At 36.3% G+C, this 22,399-nt stretch overlaps 1 protein-coding gene across 1 annotated transcript in view; it reads left to right on the top strand.

Moving 5' to 3' along the window:
• Window positions 1–15,664, top strand: part of LOC136826027 (uncharacterized) — a 653,467-nt gene extending 637,803 nt beyond the window's left edge. Inside the window, exon 3 of the mRNA XM_067082900.1 lies at window positions 14,294–15,664. Within this exon, the coding sequence (XP_066939001.1) occupies window positions 14,294–14,337 (44 nt within the window). The 3' untranslated portion in view covers window positions 14,338–15,664. The remainder of the gene's footprint in view (window positions 1–14,293) is intronic.
• The last annotated feature ends 6,735 nt before the right edge of the window (window positions 15,665–22,399 follow it).

Below are 22,399 nucleotides of genomic sequence, written 5' to 3'. Positions count from 1 at the left end.
CAGTCATGAAGCTGCAAATGTCGTTTAATATCCAATTCGTAGCCCCATGACTGTATATAAATCAGTGTGTGATGATAATTTCACAAATATATATATATATATATATATACAGTATATATGTATATATATATATATATATATATATATATATATATATATATATATGTATATATATTATATACATACACGTGTATGTATGCATGTATGTATTAACCTGATGAAAGCAGATGGTAAATTGGCGTATTCGCATACTGTAAAAATATCCTCTAATTCTTTAAAAAAAAAAAAAATATTTGTATAATCGAAGGAGCTATTTTTGCCTAAAATTTGACAGCTCAGTTCCCCTCAGTAATAATACGTATTAATATTAGATGTTTTAACGGCAGGATTGCTAATTATTTTCGTAATTGCTATGATTACTTTGGATGGTACTACGTTTTTAATCATTGTGTTTCATACGTTAAGTGTATATCGTTGGAAACTATCATATTTATTTTCCTGCATCATGATAGCGGAAATTATTCTGTAGGTTGGATATATATGACACATTTGACATTGCTGATTGGCCCCGCAAAAAGTAGAAGGCATTAAGCAGAGAAACCAGGTCAATGGGACACTCCGTTTTAAAACTGAATGTTAAACTTAGAACAATCACATTACATCTTGGAAAACAATGTTAAATTTGGAACAGTCACATCACTTCGTATTAATATTGAACGTTAATTTAGAACAATCTTATTACTTCATTTGATATTTAATGTTCAGTTTAGAAAAATCACATTCGTTTTAATATTGAGTGTTAAGTTCAGAACAATTCCATTACTTTACATTCTGGAATACTCAGGTCAGTGATTTAAAGATATTAGGTTTCCTTACTTTTTAAGCCACGTCATCAACTAGAAATCTCATAATTGTATGGTTTATGGTTCATTTTTGTGACACCAGTGAATGAGCAAGTTTAATTTAATAGAGAACAAATAGTGACTGTTTAATGTTCCACTAACAAAAATTAATTATTGGAATTTACGGAGAGGTCAAGAATTTAATTAAGCCATTTAAACTGTTCCATAATGTTAATGTTAATTGAAGACCGAAAACTGTTCAGCTGTTCAGTCTATGTTAATTGAAGACCGAGAACTGTTCAGCTGTTCAGTCTTTGAGTTTTGTCTTGGTCTTTTTTTTTTTATGTAAAATTAGTCCATTTCCATTCATTTAGATTTTAGACTTATCGAAGTCTGTTTTGGCCTAACTTCGAAGGGAGGAGATGTTGGCTTACCTTTTCTCACAGTCTACTTCTTTTTGCGTTTGAAAAATATCCTCTCTCTCTCTCTCTCTCTCTCTCTCTCTCTCTCTCTCTCTCTCTCTCTCTCTCTCTGGGAAAACATTCATACCAGAACTAAACCGATGTCAGTGTGATTCTTAACCGTTATTTACATTGTTCTTCTTTTTCTGCATTGTTGAATTCTCTTTTTAGTCTTGTTGCCTTGAAGTCAGTCTTAAAAAAAAGGGGGGTGGGGAAGAGATGAGGGGTTGGGGCGAAGGTGTCTTTGGAATACCTGTGACTGCCCCAAGGCAGCGATCAAGGGCTCAAGTATGTCAGCAACTGAAAATCTACGCAGCATTGCACCCCTGCTCCTCCTGCTCCTCCTCCTACTCCTCCCCCACCTCCTCCCTCTCACAGGTTATAAATATCAAAGACGCCCTTACCCTGCTAGCACCCCCACCCCCATCTTCCTTATCCTGGTGAGGAGGAGTTTTGGCATGTCACTTAAATGCGTTCTCGTTCACTCTTTACCTACTGGTGATTGTCTCAATGTGTGTGTCCCCTTTCACCCAAATTTGAACATTTTTTGTATCCAAACATTCTTTTTTCACGAAATTCGGTAAACATGCATGTGTATGTGTATATGCATTTGTTTATCTCTTGCGTGTCGCCCATTTGTGTAATTAAGTATTTGTGTCATCCCATATAATTAAATATTCACATATATATATATATATATATTTTTAACGATATTTGTAGCTTAGTAATATTAAAAATTACAGTGTATGTGACATAAAAGATTATATATATATATATATATAGATACAATATATATATATATATATATATATATACATATATATATATATATATATATATATATATATATATATATATATAATCTAATTTAGTCCAAGACATGTGTTTCATGAACATATTTCTCTCACTTTGTTCGGTGTGGCCTCTTCTTACAAGGTACATTTCACCTAATGAGAAATATATATTCATTTCTTTGAACAATGTTTGGTTTCATACGTACAGTACTCTTACTTCTCTCAGATTTTGTATGCACTCTTGGGTAAATGCTCTCTGAACGTTTGCGTATACTTTACGCGTACCCAGTGTATTCCTCCATTCGATTTTGTTTGCTTGTATAGTCTCATCTGTGGACGTTCTGTTTTTTTTTTTTTTTTTACCCTTAATCCCCAAAATGAATTGAATGAACTCTCGCCTTCTCTCTCAGCTCAAAATGTGTGTGTGTGTGTGTCCCATGTAATTGTTTCCGACTGACAGGTGGGATATTGGTACGGTGTATACCTTTGAACATCAGGGTACAGGGTACAGGGTCACTTGGTCATGAAGTCAGTCAGATTTGGAATTATTTTTAAATATTTATAATTAGACGTCCTGCGAGGTTAAGAACACATCCGGAAATAATTTTTTTAACGAAAAGTTTGTTACAGTATATTTATTTTTAAGTAGAGGAGATAGGATGTAGCCTGATTTTAAATTCCGTATTTATTTAATTTCATTAAAGTCTTCATGATATATTTAAAAATATAATTTACTTACTTTGACTTTCTACACTTCTCTTAATTCAGATAAATTCAAAATTATATTTTACCGAATTATGTTTGTGTTAACGCAAAGTTCCAGATTACTATTTTCATTTACTTTTTGTGTGCTCGCTGAGTGAAACCTTCGAACGGCACAAGTCCACTCCCCTTACCATTGCAAATTGCTTTTCATTGTTGCTGCTTAGCCTTATATAATTTTTAAACATAATTGTTTATCAATTCCATCTAATCCAAGGTGTCGAAGGTGTCCCTTATATTTCTACTGCATCGCTTGGCAGCCACCTTCGTTCATGAATATATAATTTTGTAATGAAAATATGAATACCACGGTGGCATATCGGTCGTAGATTTCACGTAACCAGCAGCTGTCATGAGGCACTGCGGCGAATCTAGACCCCATCCGGGATTGTGCTAAAATTAGATTGTGAAGAAGTATCTTCTGGATGACTTTGCTTCAAGTGTTATCTTAGCATCTCCTTGAGGGTGACTGCGCTTCAAGTATGACGGGGAGAGGAGGGATGATTGTTTTTGTATATTTCATAAGAGCTGATTCTAGCCTTGGTTTCGCGGTTAATCATTCGTTGTCAGACTTAGGGAAACTTTGTGTCATTGCCTTCGTGTGTTGCACAGAAATTCATGTGTTAAGTGCTGAGATGAAATCAAATTTTATTATTTTAGAAAGCCAAGTAAAGTGTATAAGTGAAAGATACCTTACATACAGTTAGGTTCTTTCATGTATTTTACAATTGTATAGCTCAATTTACATAGTAAATTCAAGAGATAATCATTATATATATATATATATATATATATATATATATATATATATATATATATATATATATATATATTGCTAGAAGTATTCACTGCTTCATGCAGTCCTCAACAACACAGAGAAACAGGGACCGTTTAAGGAGTGGCCCCTTGTAAATTAAGTTCTGCCCATTAAGTGAGTCAAGGTCAATACCTCACTAAGCCTCTTCAAAGCGCTTAATTTAATCTGTTTTGTGACTTTCACTGCCCGAAGACTCTTTTTCCCACAAAGAAACCGTCTCCCTTGCGACGCCCATTTGCATAGCCAGCCTATAGCAGGGTTAAACAGGAATCGCCCTACTCAGCCAGGACACCTGAATTGCTGGGTGCTATGAACACCAGCAGTGAACCAAAGCCATATAAACACAACCCCAGGTCAACAACTGCTGTTACGGGCTGCTCGAGGAGCAAGAGCCCGCGCTGGCACAAGGCCAGCTAAATCTAATACAACAACAACAACTGAAGAAGCAGACAGAGGACTGTCCCTGTAACACACTGCTGGCGTGACCTCCGAGCTCTCGCTTGATCTCTTTGTCTGGCCGATCACCTTACCCCCCAAGTGCTACCTTCAAGTGCCAAGTGTAGAAGATCCCACTCGTTTGAGAGCCATTTTATTCTGCAACCAAGGAGCTTCGCTTAAGGAATAAAGGTATTGTGCTGTGGAGAGTGTTCTGTCATTTATCTATTACTCTTATCTCATTTCCTTTTCCTTTTCCCCTTGTATTGTGCTAGACCCTGAATTTTTATGGTTATTTAACTGAATATATCTTGACGTTACTCCTTGAGCCTTCATCATTCCCATGTATTAATTAGACTGTGTTTCGGCTCACCCAGTGATAGAGTTCCTTTCTCCATACATTACAAAAGGGGTGTGTGAAATGCTGTAGAACATCTGTATCCTCTGTGCCCCTACATCCATCAGTCAAGCCTTGAAGCTGATTTTATTCTTGTCTCATTATTAATTGTGGCACTCTAGTTATTTAATCTTGTATCATTTCACTTGAGAGATGCCAAGAGCTCAGCGTTTATGGCTCTTTGTAATTGATCTTCTGATTTTTTAAAATATATTCAATTAACTTAGACTTGGAATTTCTCTCCTGAGTCCTTCCATTTACTTGAATCATAATTTTCCTAGCATTTTTTAATTGCACGAAGTGTTGGTTTCCAGTTAGATGTGTTAACTTCCAAGGCAAGAACTTGCAATCAAATCAACACTTGTAGCAAATGGCAACCTTTGCAATAGGATCTTTCCTTGCAACTTGCTAAGTGCTAGTATTTTGCAACATTGCAGCAAATTAGCCAGATCTTGCATATGCTAAGCTGAAGTTGCAGGACTGAAACAAATCCTGAATGTAAGTCCATTTTTATTCTATGGGCATACAGTTAGACAGAGGTTATACAGCACAAGTATTCATTTTATGTTTGATTTTCGTAAATCTGTGACTAGGAATTGTAAATTCCAGAATTTATACAGCATGCATTCATGAGAGCCAACCAGGCGAAGGTAGGAATTCTATTCACCCTGCTCAGGTAGAGTGTTGCCAGTTGGGGAGATGAGTCAGGGACTGTTGCTGTTGCATGTTGGCAAATTGCATGAAGTAGCTAGGCAGGAATTTATCCAGGAAGTGAACAGTGATAATTCAAGAGAAAAGTGCAAAATTTCTCTCCATTTGTTTAACAGAAATTTTTTGATACTGCTGAGCAACTACTCCATTTCCAAAGAAACGTTTGCAGGCAGATGGAGTGGTGCGCAGAGACCCTGCCCCCACCAACACGAAGCATAACTTGCTGTAGGAGAATTAACATAAAATTTTTGAAAATTCTAGCTGCCGCGAATTATCATTTTGTATTTTGAGTGTTAGTGACTATGCCTAAATTCAGTTCAAGCAAACAGAGTCATAGTTCATTTTGTATCTCGTAACAGAAAAGTTATTGTTTGTTTTGCCTGTGGCTGTGACATGAGACTCACCTACTGACGTCTTGTGTCCCTCTCAGCTGTCATTAGCCATTCTACAGCTTAAACATATTCCATTCTCACACACACGATCACCGTACTATTTTACGTCATTTTTTAACTTCTTTTGGGTCACATGCAAGCCATTTTTATTATGCAACTGTCAATAATTTATGATAGTATTGTAACCGTTTACGTAACTGTGGAAATTCTTTAATAAGAATCCACTCTTTAACAAGCATAATCATTCACTGATGATACCTTCAGTACATCTGAGATAAGACTGAACGTTTAAATTACGAGTAACATTACCAGTGTAAACACCTAATATTGTAAGTATTGTATTTACAAACGATCGCTTTACCACTTGCTTCGACAAGACAAACCTAATTTACAAGTATAAGCAATTAAATACAGGAAGTCTGGTCTGCTAGCAGTAACTATGGGATTCTCACAATCCCATTCACGCTTATACTTCATTAAATAGTGTTCACAAGCTTTTTACTTCCATGGTACCATCCACAGCCAAGCTCTTCAAGTATTGGACATTGAGAACACATTTTTACTCAATTCTCTGGAATGAGTCCGCACTCCTAAGCACCACAAAACCAGTCATTGAACTTACTCACACCAGTGTACCATCGTCGGAGTGTCACATTTACGTTCTTCAGAACCATATAACCTTAACTCCGTTTCTTGGAACCCATAACCTCTGCACTCGGCAAATGAGAGATTGTTGTGTGTACGTTAACTACCTCGCACTTTACGTGCCTCGCACAAGTTTTGTGTATTCTGCCTAACTTACCCTGTGATCTCACCGCACATTACGTGATGCTCCAAGTGCCAGCCAACCAAAGAATGGGACCTCTTCTACATCTCCTAAATGCACTTATTGCAAAAGGAAGGGACACTTCGAATCCCAGTGCAAATTTGAAGGGAGAGCCACTGCAAAGCCTCCCCCTGATCAATCCAAAGAACATCATCAGTCTTCCCCAGCTCCTAAAAAGGATTTCAGCAAATTCTATTGCATTGCCTGCAAGGTCTATAGGCACTCCGTCCTCTGGAAGGATTGCCCTAACAAAGCAGCTACACCCACCATTGCCCTGGCGGTTACTAATCACCCATCATTAAGCCCTTCAACCGAGGGTCCTATATTTGTGGTACCTCCTCAAGGTAGCTACCCCCACGCCAGGAAGACAAGGTCCCTTATGGGGCTAAAATTGAGAAACATAACCTCATCACCATAGAAAGCATTAATCATGTCAAATTTATTCTCCCAACAGTTCGTTTAAGGGTCACCAGAACCCACAGAACCAAGATCTGCACACTTGCAGTAGCCAGTTACCTCCCTGGAGGACAGGACTCTGTCCCCACTTGACTCAAGACAACCCATGGGTCCTGACTCTTCACAATCTCCGATTAAAGCTGAAATAGTCCCTCACAGACCTGCCTTAGGAAAACACCAGTGCCACCTGAGCACCCTGAGCAGTGCCAGGCTCCAATCCGTCTGGGCACCTGAGCGTCCAGCCACCACCACCACCACCATGTTCCGGAGATCCCCAGGTACCTCAAATTCCCCTGCCCATGCCGCCAGGCTCCCTGAGCAATGCCACGCTCCGTCCGTCCTGAATGTTGGGGCAATTCCAAATTTAATTCCTGTGTGTTGTCCTGCCTCAGTGTCAGTGCCAGAGCCCACCGTAGATCTCACTTCAGGAGATCCCAGCCTAGATCACCTGTCTTCTCCTGGCTTGGCCCTGCTACCAGTTTCGGTAAGAGAGCCAACCGAAAGTATACTATGGTCCCCTCTGGATTCCCCTGATCCCAGTGGAAGCTCATCCCCTGGCACTGCCTTGCAACCCGTGCCTGAGTTGGTCATTGTAACATGTGAGCCTCTCATGCTAACAAAGACTTCTTCCTCTTTCCCAGTCCTCAAAAGATAAGACTCTGATGGAAAATTCTTCCATACCTCAGCTGGTCGCAGAGCTCAAGGAACTGCGACGGCAAATGGTATAAATTGTTGGCACCACCTCTGCTTCAGTTGTTGCAGCAACTGGAACAGGTGGCACTCCAACACATTCCTCTGACTCGCTTTCACCAATTCCTCCTACAACGTCAAACCATCAACCTAAAGAGGGTCAAGGAAGAAAAGTCAGCGGCGTAGAACATCCAATTAGCCTACTAGAGCCACTGAGCTCCCTTGGCATTCCTGCCCAAATGGCACAATGCCCCACTTTAATTTAGTAATTTGGCACCCAAACTAGAGTAAGATGCCAGGTTACTTGTCTTACTACTCCTTTGTAACATTGTAACATTTCTTCTTTGTAACTTTAATCATTTATAAACTCTTTTTATGCCTTGCAACAACTTACCTTTTTCCTTGCATCACTCTTTTACTTTATAGTACATCACACTCTGACCAATGCAGAGTGCCAACCGCCAGACCTTCTGGCACTTTGAGTCTTTGACTGTCCTTTCGCGCAATTACTTGCATGGTAAATTTAAAACCCTTGAAAGGGAAAATTAATTATATGTCACATAGCCACTAGGCCCTTACGACTCTAGTGCCACACCTGGCACGGTGCCACCACCTCAGCAAGGTACCATGACACTCACACGAATGCATAAAGGCTTTTGAGATTTGTATGAAATTGTACTTTATTTTAGCTAAGTCTAGTCTCTACCATTACAGGCAGAAACCCGTCCTAGCCTACATGCATGCAACCTTACGATTATCGTACCTGGAGTATTGCTATTGTATAATATGCACAGTAGATTAAAAAAAATTTTTTTTTAATCAATTTCATATTAAAGTTACACAAAGTAAAATTAAATTATTGCAGGTGCTGCCCAACTAACTAATGCATGCTGAGGTTAAACTTAATCACTTAACCACACTCACTTTGATAAGTTTAGTCTAAGCTTAGTCTAACACGCTTTGCAAAGGCTTGAGGAGGAAAACATTAAACAGTACGCATTTTCAGGCTGATTTACAGACATTCACCCCCGAAAGAGGTGTACAATGTCTACCTTTAGAGGGACCTGCTAGAAGTATTCACTTCTTCGCAGCCCTCTATGCTAATTTGTAGAAAAACAGCACAGAAACAGGGAGCATTTAAGGACTGGCTCCCTGTAAATTAAGTTTTGCCCATTAAATGAGTCAGGGTCAGTACTTTCCCTCACTAACCCTCTTCAGAGCGCGTAACTTAATCTGTGTTATGACTTTCACTGGCTGAAGACTCTTTTCCCACACAGAAACTGTCTCCTTCATGGTACAGCAGGATTAAACAGGAATCGCCCTCCTCAGCCAGGACAACTGAATTACTTGGGGCTATGAACACCGGCAGTGAACCGAAGCCACATAAGCACAACCCCAGATGACTGTCTTTGTAACATGCAGCCAGTATAACCTCCAACTCTCTTTCAATATCTTTGTCTGGCCGATCACCTTACCTCCGAATGCTGCCTTAGGGTGCCATGTGTAGAAGGCCTCACTCGTCTGAGAGCCATTTTATTCTGCAACCAAGGAAATTCTCTTAAGGAATAAATGTACTGTGCGGTGGAGAGTGTTCTGTCATTAATCCATTACTCTTATCGCATTTCCTTTTCCCCTTGCATTGTGTGAGACCCTGAATTTCGTTGGTAATTTAACTGAACATATCTTGACGTTACTCCTTGAGCCTGCAGCATTCCCATGTAATAATTAGACTGTGTTTTGGCTTACCCAGTGATCGTGTTCCTTTCTCCATACATTACAGAAGGGGTGTGTGAAACGCTGTAGTATCTGTATCCTCTGTGCCCCAACATCCACCAGTCAAGCCTTCAAGCTGATTTTATTTATGTCTCATTGTTAATTGTGTGGCACTCTAGTTATTTATTCTTGTATCATTTCACTCGAGAGGTGCCAAGAGCCCAGCGTTTACGTCTCTTTAGAATTGATCTTCTGATTTATGTAAATATATTCAATTAACTTAGACCTGGAATTTCTCTCCTGAGTCCTTCCATTTACTTGAATCATAATTTTCCTAACATTTTTTTTAATTGCACGAAGTGTTGGTTCCCAGTTAGATGTGTTAACTTCCAAGGTAAGAACTTGCAATCAGATCGACATTTACTTAAATATATATATATATATATATATATATATATATATATATATATATATATATATATATATATATATATATATATATATATATATACACACACACACACACACACATATATATATATATATATATATATATATATATATATATATATATATATATAATATATGATATATAGATTTATTTATTTGTTTATATATATATATATATATATATATATATATATATATATATATATATATATATATGTGTGTGTGTGTGTGTGTGTAATGTGTGAACACACGTATGTGTGTGTGTATGTATGTACGTAAACTGTAGTATCAAGGGAATGAAATCATAATATGTAGCATATGGCCACTTAGAAAGTGAGCAGTGGAGTGTTAGATCGAATATTACTCTCATCCTCACAGCATAATTTTTTTTTTTTTGAAAATACATGGTGGGATTTTAGTTATTGTTATAGAAGAGTTTTTTTTTTATTTTATTCTCATTCATTGCTTTCCTGTTGATTTATGGTTATCCGTTGTTAGAATATTCATCGCTCATAAATGCAATGTTATGACTAGAATGTTTTGATTTAAGTGGCTGTAACGTGAAAGGACTATGCTGAAATATACAAAGATATGTAGCCAACTACTTCAGTACTTTTCCAGACTGTATGGATTGTCTTGTTGATCATAAGCAAAATCGAATTTTTGTAATGCATACCTTTAGTTAGTATTCTCAGAATTATTTACAAAATACTAAATTGCTTTCCAGGACATGCTATTCACTTCCCAACATCTTTATAAATCAAACTTACATTTACAGGAATAAGGACATCACTGTATGTTGGCTTCCTCGAGACTGATTGCGACTTATTTTTTATCACTTCATACACCTCAGATCTATTACAAATTTGCAAGCCCGAATTATGGGATGAGCTTGGTAATGCCCTTACTCAAGACTTTATGTAAATAGTTCAACATACACCGATGTTAACGTACTTGTTTTATGAAAATGTCATGAAATTTGATACAAAATCCCAGAAACACACCTTCCTTAGACTTCTTAATGATAATACGTTAATGGATGGAATTTTGAAGTCTTGGGAAATTTTTAACCTCCCAAGAAACAATATCTCATTGTTTTAATGAGTTTCCAGGGGTTTAGAAACATTAACATTATTCTCTTTTTTGTTGTGTGACCCGTTTTGTTTTCTTTTCTGGGTTGTGTCGTGGGTTTTGTGCCCAGTCGTAAATATGGGGCTTTATTATTATTATTATTATTATTATTATTATTATTATTATTATTATTATTATTGTTTATATTGTTATTGTTGTCTTTTTATAATTATCATTATTATTAACGTTAATTATTATTTTGGATGAATTGTGAACACTTTTCCATTATTGTTGTTATTTTAACAGAAATTAAAACTTAGTTGCTTTAATTTTCTTATTTTTACATACACATGTATTTTTTATAATTAGGCAAACCACTTAATAGCGTTAGAGATTTTATTTTTTCTAAAAGTCTTTTTATAGGAATCTAACATATTTTGAATGTTATGTCATTTCTAGGCAATAACGATTCAAGTTGTCTTGTATCTTAGTCGGATTTGTTTTTATAGTCGTTCTCTGCACGTTATGGGCACTGATCCTTCAATTTATTGCTAATTCCTCTTTTTTCGAGGTTTTGTGCTTGATTAGCCTCAAGTTTTTGTGCAAGTTTTCTTTTTATGTAAACTTCACTTCAGAAGAACATACTCTTGGCGTTAGTTGACCGGTAACGGAAATCTTGTATTGTAATGCAGGTTTTAGGCTAATCTTCAGCCATTGGGAGACTTGAGTTGTAATATCATAATAGTAGTTTCTGCAGTGCACTGAAAGATAAAATGGCCCTGTCAAGCTTGGCCTTAAAAAATGAATGAATGCGCAAGGTACACAGTAATAAGGTAAATCGAATAGAATTTTTCATTATAAGGACTTGAAGAAGTCAGAGGAGTAATCACTGGTTCTGCCTGTTTTTGTAATTAATTTTCTTTTAGACAATTGGCTCTCTTATACATTGCAGGAAAAATGTTGTCTTTTATCCCCCTAAGCTCTTTGGGATGGGAGATAACCAATTTGCATTTTGTTTTCTCTTTCCTCATCTATTAACTTGTATCCTTGTCAGCTGGAAAAATGGATCTTCTTTGTCCCACATCAAGTTACGAGATGTTGGTATTGTTAAGTGAAGGATTACTTTTATAATATGTTTTTCCAAGATCTGGGCGTCGTTAGTAATTGGATTTGTTTATCAGTTTCTGAACGGTTTATAAAAACTGCCATTTCTTGCTTAATGAGATTTGGTATTTTTGTCGAAAGTTGTGAAACAAAATATCTGCACTACAAGTTTTTCCGAACACGTTTCGAAACACTCGGTAATGGATGATGGCGTTTCTCTTCTTTATTATTGTAAGTTTTGGCCCGGCAGCTTCGTTTTCTTTAAAAATACTTATGAAATTACATTAGTATAATTTGTGTAAGAATGTGGAAATGTGAGAGAAAATTACTTTCTTTTTAACAACCTTGTCTTGGGGTATTAAGACATATTGCCGAGTTCATGCAAATGAGGAATTCAGTTCTCTTTACAGAATACAAAATTAGAATGAAAAAGTATGAGAGAAATAGCGATTGGATTTCTCTCTCTCTCTCTCTCTCTCTCTCTCTCTTCTCTCTCTCTCTCTCTCTCTCTCTCTCTCTCTCTCTCAATACGAGTTTGAGCGCGCACACAGTAGTTGTGTCTTGCAGGCAGTCTGTTTATTTTTATTAGCGTGAAGGTTTCAGCTGTTTGGTAGGAGTTGAACGTTCGTACGTAACCTGTATTGTAAACATGTTGCCATGTAAATGAGGCGCATTTCGAAATTCATATTGGTTTGAGTAATTGTATGCTGAGAGAGAGAGAGAGAGAGAGAGAAGGTGTAAGATTACTGAAGAGGGACTAGGAGATTTTACGAGTACAATATGTCTGGTTTTAACATTTCTTTAATTCTGCATGACAAGGTGAATTAGGAGAGAAAGAGGGAAAACTAATGAAGTTTTATCCTGAACCCGGTGTTCTTTATTTAACAGATCATGGTATCAGACCGTGCTTGTTCATATTCTGACGCCAAATCTATGAGTTTGTTCTTGTTAGTGCATTCCGTTGTCTTTGTGGATGTTTACATTACCGACTGCATTTTATTTTGACAGCGTGATTGCATTTTTATGATTATTAATTTCAGATTTTTGAAGGCTTAAGTGTGGAGATACTACGTAATTTATCTCTTCTGTGTGAACTTGTTTATCGTGCCATATAGATTTTCCCAGTTTGATGATGTAAATTAAATCTGTTATATATATATATATATATATATATATATATATATATATATATATATATATATATATATATATATATATATATATATATATATATGTGTGTGTGTGTGTGTGTATATATATATATACACACACATATATATATATATATGTATATATATATTCATGTATAGATATTTCAGTAGAAGACTTACGTCAAAGTGAAGAAACAGGAAAGGATACAAAAACCCCCTGAAAAATTTTGTAGTTCCCTAATCCTTCATGTTTATGGTGAGTCACAGAGTGGATGAGTCTGGGTGTGAGAGGAAGGTGATGGCAAAGATAATAAATCCTGTTGAGTTTGACCTCGAATTCCAATGGACTCGAATGTTGATTCGTGTTTGTGTTTATTTATTTTGGTTTACTTTTAAGTTTATTTTTTTATGATGCTTCGTTTTAATTAAATGCAGTGTGTATCAGTTTTGCTAATATCGTTCTTGCAGTCACTACTGAGTTATGTATTTTGATTTTGATGCTGTTGTAATTATTGTTATGTAATTATTATGATTACTGTTATTCTGTAAATGGATTGGCTGTGATCAGCCTCAACTTCAAAAATTTTACCTTCAGTGTGCTACAGTCTTCTTAAAACAACATTTCAAAGAAAACTTGTCCTTTCCAGGTCCTACATAAAAAAAAATGTTAAATGAAAGTAAAAGCACAGTGTACACGAAAGGTTTACTAATTCACAAATGAAAATGGCATAAAATGTTTTTTAAAATATTTCCTATCTTGACGGATAGGTGAGCGAGTTTAAATTTAAAAGAGATTACAGTTTTTTGACAGACGTGTTCAATCCTTTACCATTTTATTTTCAACGTAACTTCTAATGACAACCTTCCTTCTTAGGTAATCATCCACTAAATGGCACTATGAGCTTCCATATTGTAATACTATTCTAAACTCGTAAGAGTAAGTAACTGTTTTTTTTCCTTACGTGTATTAACTTAAGAATGTATTAATTTGTAAGTTTTTGGCAGTCATTGGAATTATTTGTCTATTTTCGAGGATTTGTATAACTTGAAAAACTCGGTTTTATTTTAAACGTAAGTTCATGAAAAATTCAAATTCAGATTGTTTGGCTTGTCACCACTCTCATTTTATTCAGAAGAGAACGTATCCTGCTACCTTTTTATTTCTGTTGTAAGTTATGATTTTTACTGTCGTTATCATTATCACGAGTTTTTTCTTTTCAGGTATGGTAACGTTTGTCACGCTAGTGTCTGATTATTCATCTTAGTATCCTTTGGTAAGTTTATGCGATTACCGTTGCTTTCTTTGGTTTGTGGAATATACAAAGGTCAAAATTAAGTACTTCTTATCAGTAGCTAATTTGACTTCAGTAATATGCAAAGGTCAGTGTCTGAGTCCTTAATCTCACAGGCTACTTTGACTTATGTAGTGTGCGAAAGTCAGTGTTAAGAACTTTATCTCTCGGGCTAACTTGACACGTATAATGTGTAGAAAGTAGCTCTAACTAATTTGACTTGAGTAGTATGCTAAGGTCATTTTTATGAATATAATCCCCGGCTAATTGTAGTTGTCAATGAATTGTTCAGATTTCAACCATTAGCATAAATCCCCCACCCCTACCTTGATAGACCCTGATGTGTTGCGTCCTCTGTAACTCCAGTAGTTTTGCCAATATAAAGGTTAAACTAAGTTTAAAATTCATAGTAACCTTTTTACCAATGTTGAAAGGGGACATTTATGGTATTATGTTATACTTTGTTTAAAGCATGCTAATGTTACCAGTTCTTTGAACAGTGATATCGAATTTTGTTATCGGTTGGCGTTTCATTCATCCAGTGAAATTCATGGCAAATATTTACAGTTAGTGGGCAGGAGAAGTTATTATATCCAAGGTACCAACCCTTTATTATTTCAATGAAAAAGAGAGAAGTAAAGGAAGGAGAATAAGAGGTTTCCTATAGGAAAGTGAATGCAGGGACAAGGTTAATACAGGGAACACGAGGATCTCAAATGAATAAAAAATGCAAAAAAATTGATGTTTGAAATGAGTGCGGCCTGGGTTGATGGAGTGAGTTATTGCAGACTTGCTAATGTGGAATCTAGAATAGAGGCTGGTTGAGAAATGCAAGAGAGGAAGGGATTGGAGTAAGATTGAGAATGCCTGTGGAAGGTGCTGTTGAGGCCGTATAGAGGCCAATTAATAGGTTGAGGAATGGAAAACACGAGGAATTCATGTGTTTTACAAATGAGATGCTGTGGTACGGTGGTGATAGTATAACTGAATGGTTGTGAAGAGAAAGTGTTAACTGATAACTGTTCGAATATATACAGGTAAGGGTGACGACAGCGGGAACTGCAAGAATTACAATGGTTTAAACTATGCTTTGTATACTTGGGAAAGTAAATGGTTGGAATTTGGGGAAAGAAGGGTTAGTGGAGAAGAACTGTGTAGGTTTACCCAAAGATGTTGTGTGGGTCAAGAGTTTTAGTGAAGCTGATATATTATGAGAAGTTTAAAAGTGAAGAGAAAATTCTATATGTGGCATGCAACATGAACCTAGAGAAAACTAATTACCAAAACAATAAAGAGGGAATAAGAAGGGTATGGAAAATAAGTTATTGAGAACAAATAAAATTTCTTAAGATGAAAGCGAAGCTTGTTGGAATATATAGATGGGAAAGTTATTAGTTTGGTGTAACAGTGGGTGTTAGACAAGGGGAATTAAGATGGTCTTGGGTGTTTGATGCACAGAGGGTTGAAGTAATGCAAAAAGTCAGAGAAAGGAAAGTAGAGTAAAGTGCTAAGTTATGCGAAAAGAAAATAAGCTATGAATGGATTGGGGAATAGTTTGTGTTTGTAGATTATGCAGAACTATTTCGAATAGAGAAGGGCAACTGCAGAATCTAGGGGAAGAGTTGGAAATTCTTTGACAAGAGGAGAACGTTGAGAGTAAAGTTGAGCAATAGTAAGGCCATGAGAGTAATTGTAAACCTGAAGAATGGAGCGATGAACATTAATATGGAAGACAGAAAAATGTGGAAGACAGAAAAATGAAAGTGGTTGATTCCTAAGGTATTTCAGAGCAAATATGGCAGGTGATGGCAGGAAGATAGAAGAACTTGGTTACAGAATAGGTGGAGCACTGATGACAGTAGGGTATAAGTTATGTACAAGATTTAGAAGAACTTGGAATGTCTGTGGTAACCAAGGCAGCATAGTTGAGCCAATTTTCTGCTTCTGAAGGAAAGTGTGGATGATTCTGAATGCAAATCAAAAACAAACTTGAAGCTGTTGATATGATCTCCTAGTGTAATATGTGTGTTATAAGAAAAATCAAAATGTTGAGAAATGCAGATGCATGTAGAAGAGGTAGAAAGATTTGAGTTTGTTTGGTCATGTGAAGAGCAATGAGGATGATAGGTTGTGAAAAAGCTTATGTAGCTTGGAAGTTTCAGGAGGAGAGGAGCACCTGGGTGGATGGCGTGAAAGTGGTATTGGAAAAGAGGGTTCTGGTATCCAGAAATCTCAAGAATACGTGAAGATTGAGATGAAAGATGAAGTGTGTTTAGGGTGGTTCGACGCGAAGCTGATGAACCTTTTGTGTTGGAGTATGAAAAGGCTAACGTTGTGGTTGTTTTCATACATGGCTCATCTACAATTCAGCAGCAAGTTTGAATTGCAAGCAACCGTTGTTGTTTCTCTGGAATCACACTGTTGAAAATGTTAGTGATTAGTGATTATATATATATATATATATATATATATATATATATATATATATATATATATATATATATATATATATACATACATACATACACACATACATACATACACACACATACACAGTATATACCGTTTCTCATCTTGGAAAACTACCGGTCAGGGAAGGTGTTATGCCTATAACTTAATTTCTTAATTGTTGACTAATATAGTTTATATATATGTTTATTCTCTCTCTCTCTCTCTCTCTCTCTCTCTCTCTCTCTCTCTCTCTCTCTGCTGCATCCACATTGATTCGATGGACCCTCACTTATCCAATTCACTTGCCTTCCTCAACAATAACGCAGTAGCTGAAAAGGAACGTGCCCAGGTGCTCCCTCTTCTGCCGAGTCGAACTCGAACCTTATCTAGGAGTCCTTAATTTAGAGAGAGAGAGAGAGAGAGAGAGAGAGAGAGAGAGAGAGATCTGCATTAGTGTGGGATCTTCAAGATAAAAATTTCTTGAAATTTGTGATAATACCTTGGTAAGATTAATATGACATCAGATCTACCCCAGATTATGTGTTCGTACTTTTGCCGTAGAGTTTGTAGAAAATTGGAAATAAGTGGAGGAGACATAAATGTAATGGGAACAATAATACTGTGCAGTAGTGTATATATAATACATTTGTGGAGTTTTGGACAATTCACCTCTTAGCATAAAATGGTAAAGTACACATTAGCTGAAGCTGCTTTCCCCATGTTTACACTGTATACAATCACTGACATCACTGACACCCATAATTGAAATTTTGTAATATAAAAGAATAAATCAGAAACATTAGATTGTATTGTCCATAAATTATGTGTACGTATGTATTTATACTTCCACCCAAAATGATAAGGGTTCGGTAATTAACTCTCTCTCTCTCTCTCTCTCTCTCTCTCTCTCTCTCTCTCTCTCTCTCTCTCTCTCTCTCTCTCTCTAGAGTAGCATAGTACTGTGACTTTGCTTTTAGACGTACTCATCAACTCGACCTCTGGAGAAGAACATAGGCGAGTGTGTTGTCCCTTACACAATGAATAAAGGGACAGAACAAACCCTATGCCACCTTGCCATTCGCAAAGAGGCAAAAAGTACCGGACAAAGCGGTGTGCAACCGTAGAAGAACAATGAGGCCCTCTACAGTAAGCAATGGCATTATTATTCATGATGTGTCTTGGCGGACATACCCTATCACCTCTGCCGAGTGGGGACAAGGTGAAGTTGTTCTCTTAATGATGATGGTGGTCTATAATGTCATTGGCAGTATTGTTGACGACAGCGAGTCGCTTTTATGAGAATTGATGTAACCTGATGTAGTCTACTGTCCGCCAGATATTTCTTCTTAATATCAGGCTGAGAACAGGGGTTCATAGGGTACAAAGAAGAGTACAATTAATGTAATAGATTCGAACTCTGCCGTCACAGTGCATGGCGATTTTTAATTCTCTCTAACTTAGGACTCGAAATACAGTCTTCTAAACTTTTCTTGCTTTGTAAAATATCCAGCATGTAATAACATTGAAAACATTGCCATACGTAATACTATTTAGAACACTAATAAAATTTAGTACCGGTTCCGAGGTTATATTTATCTATCTTGTGCGCTCTCTGACTTAAAAAGCCACGATGCTAAAAGCAACTATCCAACTTTGTTGCAAAAGAAATTTAATTATCGTTGTCACTCCCTCCCCCTCCTATGCTTCGTCGCTAAAGTTATGCATGGATGGGACTAATTTAAAAGTTAGTGCCTTCGATGAAGATTTCCCTCTCTCCCTTTGGCTGTTCACTTAACTTTCACAGAGAGAGAGAGAGAGAGAGAGAGAGGTGTACCTGAGATGAGTATGTCCCTTTGTCAGAGAAACAATCTGATTCGACGAAAAGAATTGCACTCAGTTTTCGTGTGCACCTATGTGCTGTCTGTGCTAATGCCAGTGCAGACCAAGCGGTTATTATAGGCTCTGTTGCTTTGTTTAAAGTGGCAAGACTTAAAGGTTCAGTGCACATTGTTTTGTGTGCCTTTCTTTCCTTTGCACTGTGCTCTGAAGGCTGGGCATACGAAGCGTGTAACCATAAATACTACTTCATAAAAGTTTGCCATATGGTGTTTATTTACATTATGTAGCACTCCAGATGTGTTTTTCGTTTGCTTTAACTCTGCATTTCATCTGTTGGTATGTCTGTCTGTATCTTCTTCTTCTTCTTCTTTAATGCTTTTTCCCATTTTTGTAGTGCAGACCAAGACTTTGATTTGGTTACTGTGGTTCGATCGGCTGCCCTGCTCTGTTGACCCCTGGCGTATGTTTTATCATACCCGAAACGCCCTTTCTTCCAGCGAAGTTATTGCGCGGGTATGGCCGAGGTTCAGTGCATTATGTTTTTTGTGTAGTGGCTTTGTTTTGTGTGTGTATTTAGTCTTTCTTTCCCTTTAAGCAAACCTGTTGCCCAGGATGAAGGCTGGGCTCTGATCAGTCGGCTGCGTTTAACCATAAATCACAGAAGCTACTTCATACTCAGATGGGTGTATATATATATATATATATATATATATATATATATATATATATATATATATATATATGTTCTTTATCGCTCCATATTGAACTGTGTAACTCCAAATCTTATTTTTTACGTTTAAAGTTTATGTAGACAATACAAAGACAAAACTTACCAACAGATGTAAAAATGTAATATACTTTATATATGAAAAATCAAGATTTTATATATAATGATATATATAGATAGATATATATATATATATATATATATATATATATATATATATATATATATATATATATATATATATATACATATATATACACACACACACACATACTTTTTCACCATACGGACGTCTTATTTCCCCTGTTGAGAGAGGGTGACACAAAGAGGGTACAAACTTTCGGTTTTGCATAAGGTCTTTGGAGTGAGGCCTTAGTTGTTGGGTTTCAACCTCATCGGTACTGAATACACCTTTCACAGATCTGGTTTAAACCTATTCTAAGGTCAGTAGTCTCCTCAATCCAGATTTGTGCAGGGCAAATGGCCACAGAGTTGCATCATACTGCACTATTTACAGTGCCAATAGCCGTGTCAATAGTATAGACAAAAAACGTATATCAAAAGTCTCATTGTACTACCCTGTGGAACACCAACATAATAGTATAGGATCAGAGAATTAAGATAAAATCATGCCGGACGAGATGAGGTATATAGCCTCCAACACCAAAATTTTAGGGTGTGTAATAAGGTTAATATGGGTAACGAAGTTGAAGGTAGCTCTTAAATGAACCTGAGCAAATTTAGAGTTTCATTGTTTTGGTAGTCCTGGGCATTATTTGTTAAGGACATCACACGTAAGCAGCTACTCTACAGAAAACGCACTCACGGTCAGGAACTGTCTAAATTTAAAGAACTTATATTAGAACTTAAAAAGCAATTTTTCAAGGCTCTTACTATTGTATTGGTTGTAATCGGCCTTCACCTATTTTTTTTTTTTTTTTTGGAAGAAGCTCAGTATTATATAAATTCAGCACATTAAGGAGAATACCATTTAAAAGGGAAGCGAATGATATACACTGAGTGTAGGAGAAAGTTCCTAAGACATCATGTAAAATCATAGGAAAATCCATCTTGTTCCTTGCCACCCCCAAGTGTTCAGCATGTCAAGATCGTCTTTTGTTCCCTTAACGAACTGTAAATTTTGTAAGTCATGGCTTAACAAGACAATTATCAGGAAGACGAACATGTATAAAAGACTGTTATGCTGTTAGTGTTCTGTGAGGTGGCATTGAAATATCTACGTGACAAATATAAATGTATTTATATGCGTGTGTAATTGTATGTTAACTAATGTTTCTTTTACAGCCGACTAATGAAAGTTTTGTTATGTAAATGATTACGTAGATTTCACTCGGTTAATTGGAATTTAATTATATGTTTGTTCTCGATCCTGAAGGCTCATTAAAAGGACATTAAGAATTTTTGTACGTTTAGAAATTTCTCCTGGTGAGAGAGGGAGAGAGTTGAACTTTAAGCAATCCTTGTACGGCTTACCATTTTCCGGGGTGATCTGTATCTCCTCATTTAAATCTGAATTTATATATATAATATATATATATACATATATATGTGTGTGTGTGTATGTATGTATGTCTGTCTGTATGTATGTATGTATGTATATATATATGTATAAATGTATGTGTAGATATATGTATGTGTGCATTTCTGTGCGTATGAGAGAGAGAGAGAGAGGTTCCATTTCTTATTGTATTATAAAAAAAAATATTCCGAGAGACCTGAATTCTCAAGGCCAAATTGCGCTTGTACCAAGTTCAGATCCTTTAAGGTTTTCAAAGTTCAGTAACAAATATATATACATACATACATACATACATACATACATACATACACACACACACATATATATACATATATAAGCGCGTGTGATTGTTGAGTTAAATTTTATGGTAACTTAGCGGATAAAAGTTGTTTCCATCAATGTTGTAATTGCAAGGACAGGTGTCCAGTCATGGATTTAATCGTAATTTAAGATGGTTTGCTAGCTGCTTCACGGCAAGCACAGTTGTATCTTCAGTAGTGAAACTACGTGAATAAAAATTGACATTGTATACAAATTATCGTCCATGAGGTACAGATAGTTTGGAGGGTACTTGTTATATGTCTCAAGGTGGTGCTGTGTGTGTGTGGTGTTTTGGATAGTAATGTCATTATTCTGTACACAATGCTTCATACCTCAGATTGATTGAGGGCTTCTCTTCCTTGATGTGTAGTAGTACCCTGAGGCTATTCAAGTAGCAGGATACATTCAACAATTAAGGATTTAGGTGCCTTTTCTTCTATGTAGGTGCCAGAAAGAGGCTTTTCATAGTAAGCATAAACCACGCTCTACAGTCAGAGGGACTAAAATCCTTGGTAATGGAGATAATGAGACCTTTACGGCATTCCACGTCAAGGAAGAAAGGTCATGACTGAATCTACTATAAGAAGAATTATTCTCCCAGCGATGTTAAACATCTACGCCACTACAAACCGAATGATGTTGTCACCTCCAAAAACAGTACTCCACACTTCTCTTAGAAAAACAATGAGCTATCTAACTCTAACCTTGAAGGACACCCAGAGGTTCATTCTTTATTTTGATCCCCTCCTAAAACACTGAATGGTCCTGCTCTATATCCCTTGGGCCAAGTTTTGTATATGGACGGGGTGTAGACATTTACTGATGTAATAATTTATTGGTGTAGACATTTACTGATGAAGATTAAACAGCGTTGGTCAAGGATGACCAAGAAAATCACAAATATGGGCCCCCCTTTTTTTAAACACTCTTGTATCCCTACCCTTACAGTTGCATCCTGAAGGGAAATTGAATTTCTTTGCTATATATATTATATTATATTATATATATATATATATATATATATATATATATATATATATATATATATATATATATATATATATATATATATATGTATGATTATATATACACATTTTTATATATATATTTATATTATATAATATATTACGTATATATATATGTAACTGTAATACCAC

The sequence above is a fragment of the Macrobrachium rosenbergii genome, chromosome 3 (genome assembly GCF_040412425.1).
Source record: "Macrobrachium rosenbergii isolate ZJJX-2024 chromosome 3, ASM4041242v1, whole genome shotgun sequence".
Taxonomy (NCBI): Eukaryota; Metazoa; Arthropoda; class Malacostraca; order Decapoda; family Palaemonidae; genus Macrobrachium; species Macrobrachium rosenbergii.
Note: the sequence above shows the minus strand (reverse complement) of the source record. Positions and strands in the feature narration are given on the sequence as shown.